Here is a 4881-nt window from a genome sequence, read left to right as displayed (position 1 = left end):
TAAGAACAGAAAAGGATGTAAGATAAAATTTATGATATAATGAATGAAAGCTATGGAGATCAAAATAATACAAATTAAATCATCCATTCAAAATTCGATATAGTACAACGCTGATCACTTGATGGTTTTGAAAGCAGGATGAAGACTTTTTTGGGAAATCTTTCAAACACACTGCTTACTACCTTTTCCAGTATAGGCAACATGGACAGCTGCCACTGCCGGGGACGAACACTAACTATATTTAGTCATCATCTGCATATATGTCGGTGAACATCGTTAAAAGTTTCAATTTTATTCCTAAATTTCCTAATCTAGTACACAGCTTGAACATGACTAGATTGAAAACTGACAACAAAATAGGCATGCTGGTTATTAAAAGATTTTCTTAGGCTTAGCAATAGGAGATTCATCTATAGGCAATGTACTATCAGTAAACTCACCACTTTTAGGGTCAACATGTACAAAAAAACTGGCAGCAACTATAAGATAGCATAGAATAAGCATCAAGCCTTTAAAATAGTTCGAGGTCCCTTCCTGTAAGGATAGAAGCAATGTAAAAATCGTTGTCAGTTGTTACAGACATAAGTAATGGTGGCAAATATAAAAGACATGAACTTTTGGCTTGACTAAACAACTTCGATGAGAACTAACTAATATCCATTAATTGATGGTTAAGTGGGGAAACATCAGCAAATGCTGTCTGAACAATTTCATAGGGTTAAATGAGAAAACACATACCTGCATCATAAATGCAACTACCAGCACTGTGATAAAAAGTGTTGCAGTCTCAAAGAGTTGAAAATTCAAGTCCATTTCTTTTCCCATGCACCACCCAACAACCACACAGAAAGGGATCTACAAATTTCAAGAGAATAAGAATCAATTATTTTCAACAACCATCATCTCGTTTTAAGAAGTTCATAAACTAGAAACATCTTCCAATGACATAGGGAAATCCAGGTTATTTGATAACAGTTCAAGGCCATACCACAAACATTGATATCTGGGTTGATGATCCAACAGCAACTCCAATTGTGATATCCTGTGAAAAAATTGAATCCATCAACAGATTAAACAGTGTTCATAGAATAAATGCAGGCTTTGAAAGCCACTTACTAGCTTGTCCTTTACGGCAAACATGATAGCACTTGCATGCTCTGCAGCATTTCCTACTATTGGAAGCAAGATGACGCTAATAAAAGCCACTGACATATTCAACGATTCAGATGCTCCCTGCAAGAGAACAGGAACACAATATGCTTAAGAATCAATTTAGGAGTTAATGTGATGTTTATGGAAAAGACTATGAATAGTAGAGTTCTTCATTGACAACAAGGAAAGGAATGACAGTGATGTTTCAGAGGTATATAATCACAAAGCAAACATAGCTCACAAAGCAATCATTAAGTTTCTGTTCCTGTGTAGCTTTTGGGTTTTGGGTAAGATAAGGTTTTGGGCAAGGATTAATGCTTGTTTAAACTCTTTCTCCTCTGTCGCTATATTTCCTTTTCATGACTTTAGAATCTTGCCTCATGACTTCCTATAATATTTTGTTTTGCAGCATGGGCCAGTTAGGAGGTAACAGGAGTTGCTTTGCTAAGGATTGGTCCAGAGTCGATCTATACCAGGACCAAAAATTAAAGGTGCCGAGGAGAAGAGGCTGCTATACGTGAATGGTATTATTGCAATTTAAACAAAAAGCAGCTTAACCAAACAGATTTAAGAGTCGAAATACAATCTTTGGTCCATAAAAAACAGTAAGCAAAATCATCACAAATATTCTTTCTGATTAGGGTTTTCTGTGTTGGATGGTATAATTGAACTGATTAATTGTGTTAAAAGTATTAGAGAGTTGGCCTAGAAAACTACTAGTAGTAGTACTTGATCTAGATTTTAGTACAGTACTACATTTATAAAAGTAAAGTCAGCATTATTTAAAAAATAACACCTATTAGTAGATTAAATTAAATTATATCTCCACTTTTCATATCAATCTTAAAAATCCAATGTCATATCAAAAGTTATCATCACTCTTTTGAGCCAACCCATGACTGTCTCTTCAGAATAGTTCTAAAAATATAGAATTCCCTTCAGTTTGGGTACTCAATTTTTGCTCTAATTAGTATCCAGTGGTTTTCTTTTTAAGCCCCACAATGTTTTTAAGTTAGTTTTACTGTACCATATTAAGCAACATTATTGTGTTAGGTGATATTGAACTGGGCTTTTACACACTCCTTTTACTTGCCAGGGTGAACCATAGGCATCGCAATGGTTCAATGGCACAATATAAGACTATGGACATGGTTTATGATTGAAGTTTTATGCCAAAATGAAGTTAACATTGAGAAGAACAAACCGAAATTCAACATTCCACAAGAATAACAAATAACAGAAGCTTAATGATTCAGAAAATTCTTAAATACCTCTATGGCATCCACAAGGTATCCAGACAATACCGATACCCATACTGTCAAAATAGCGAGCCAGATTATCGCTTCCCACTTAGTTAACTCAAGTTCTTCCTCCTCGTCAGTGTTTTCGCTTGTATCTACTTCCTGTATTAAAATTTATGGAGATTAACTGTAAAGAGACCATTGGATCGTAAAGAAAAAGTATTGATAACAAAAATAAATGACTTGACATGAAGTAGTTGATGCAGGGCTACTAAGAAAAACCAACCTGGTCAACTGGAGTATAAAAATTGTGTTGACTTCTAAGTTGAAAGAAAAGGTAGCTTGCATACGCCAGTAGCATTATGCAACTGCTAAATCTGGATAAGGATAAGACTGACTTCCCAAGATGAACTTCTGAGTGAGTAAAATGAAGCACAGCAGGAAACAGTATTCCCATTACAGCCATGAGCAGTAAGCCGGAATTGACAACAGCAGCTGCCTGTAGCAAAGTGAAGTCTGTGAGGCTAGAAGAACATAGAATAAAATGAATGATATAGATACCTTACCTTATTGAAAACCTGAAGTTTTTGGTAGTGAACAATCCCACCGGTAAAGAATGCACATCCAAGAACTAGAAGCATATTAGACAAGATGGAACCAAGTAAAGATTGCTGAACAACCCTAATCATATCGCTTTTCAAGGCGTAAATTGATATAATCATTTCAGTTGCATTTCCAAATGTAGCATTGAGCAAACCCCCAACTGCACATAACAATAAAAGTTGATGTAAAGCAGTTGGTAAGGAAAGAAAAGAAAAAAAAGTAAGTAAGTAAAGGAACCTGTTGATCCGGTGTAGAAGGCAAGTTGTCTGCAGGAGAGAAGACAAAATTGATAAGTAATGGTATTAATACTAATAGAGAGAGAGAGAGAGGTTAAAATTGATACGTACTCGGTAGCATAACCTAGACGTTCAGCCAATGGAGCAATCCCCAATAAAGCGAAGAAGAAAACCCAAACATGTTTAGCAGTGAAATAATGCAGGAAGATAGCCAAGGGGCCAAAAGGTAACAAGATGTTGATCTTAGCTTTGATTAAAACAGTATAAATACTCCTACTGATTCGTCTAGTCGAAGAAGAAGAAGATGATTTGGGTAAAGGAAGTGATGAATCGAAATGAAAAGTATGAGGTTTAGATGCAGTAGTAGTAGAAGAAGAAGAACTGAGAGGAGTTTCCTCATCGAAATCAGTCTCCATCTTATGCTCCGCCATCTCACAGATCAGATCAGATCAACTCAACTCAACTCAAACCCAGTTTGACTGTAACACAATACAGCTGGACCCCACACCACAATATTACTAACAACTTCTTAATCTCTTTTTTTTTTCTATGAATTCATTCATATTTGGCGTTGATTTGAATTCAATGAAATGAAATGAAATGGCCTGCTGCAAGTGGGAACGAACTCACACCCGCGAAGCTTCCCAGAAATATCACACTATTTTCTTTTCTTTTCTTTTCTTTTTTCCTCCAAATTAATTAAGTAAATGCTTCACACGATTACGACACAACATCTTTCCTTTTTCTTCTACTATTTTCCTTGCCAAATTATTATTATTTTATTTTTATTATACCCATAATAACACCAACACGTTCCTCCTCTACTCTCTCTACTTTTAGAACGTTATCCAACTATTTTTCTCCTTAAATTACCTTCACGTTATTTTATTTACTAAACGCTTTCATTTTTTTTTCTGTTTTTTTGACAAATCTAACTTTTTACTATTCTGCTAATAATACTACAACCATTTTATTTTTATATCAAATTTAATAATTATACTTTTTTTATAAATACAAAACAAATAATACATTGGGGGCTTAACCTGACCCCCAAAAAAGGCTAAATACAAAAGGAAATAATTGTACATTAGTAATAGAATAAAATAGTTTGTACAAATGTTTAATCCTATTGAATCTAGAATATTATTTTTTAAAGATACAAACAAATAGTTAAGAAAAGATAAGATTTAGATATTTATATTTCTTGACCACTTAATATGAATCTAGCAAATAATATATCCAAAATGGACTCAATATTACTTTAATTTCTTTATGTATCTCATCTATTTAATTTTCCTAATATACATGACTTGTCTTCGCAGGACTTCTAGACAACTTTTTAATTTAGTTGCCTTTTTCTCTTTTTATAAACGAATTCTTTTAATATTATATAGAAATACCATTTTATTTCTATATAACAATTGCATACTTATACATAAAAAAGAATACAAGACTTTGAATGAATATTTCATTTTATCTGTATTTATATTGAATATACAATGACATTTTGAAAGGATAAAACAAATGGTTCAATGACTGTTGATTTAAATACTTATATTTGTTGACCACATAACATGAATCTAATAAATACTATATTTAAAATTGAATCATTATTTGTTTAGTTTGTTTATGTATACCATGTATTTATT

General features: G+C 33.3%; 1 protein-coding gene across 1 annotated transcript; it reads right to left on the bottom strand.

Annotated features, from left to right (window-relative positions):
• On the bottom strand, positions 1–3944 carry LOC127087663 (vacuolar cation/proton exchanger 2). The gene is made up of 10 exons (XM_051028593.1): positions 3344–3944; positions 3234–3262; positions 2960–3156; positions 2680–2892; positions 2424–2555; positions 1117–1233; positions 989–1042; positions 739–855; positions 441–534; positions 1–252 (listed from the first exon to the last, which is right to left on the bottom strand). The coding sequence occupies exons 1-10, from the start codon at positions 3661–3663 to the stop codon at positions 242–244; spliced, it is 1284 nt and encodes a 427-aa protein (XP_050884550.1). The 5' UTR covers positions 3664–3944; the 3' UTR covers positions 1–241.
• Between the last annotated feature and the right edge of the window lie 937 nt (positions 3945–4881).

This window comes from Lathyrus oleraceus, chromosome 5 (assembly GCF_024323335.1).
Source record: "Lathyrus oleraceus cultivar Zhongwan6 chromosome 5, CAAS_Psat_ZW6_1.0, whole genome shotgun sequence".
Classification (NCBI taxonomy): domain Eukaryota; kingdom Viridiplantae; phylum Streptophyta; class Magnoliopsida; order Fabales; family Fabaceae; genus Lathyrus; species Lathyrus oleraceus.
The sequence above is the reverse complement of the archived record's forward strand: the minus strand, read 5'-3'. Positions and strand labels throughout refer to the sequence as shown.

Excerpts from the sequence above, each read along its gene's own strand:
- LOC127087663 (XM_051028593.1), bottom strand. The coding sequence starts at position 3,663 with ATGGCGGAGCATAAGATGGAGACTGATTTCGATGAGGAAACTCCTCTC. Across the intron at positions 3,157-3,233 it reads CTTCTACACCGGATCAACAG|TTGGGGGTTTGCTCAATGCT; the intron begins GTTCCTTTACTT and ends TGTTATGTGCAG. Across the intron at positions 2,556-2,679 it reads TTTATACTCCAGTTGACCAG|GAAGTAGATACAAGCGAAAA; the intron begins GTTGGTTTTTCT and ends ATTTTAATACAG.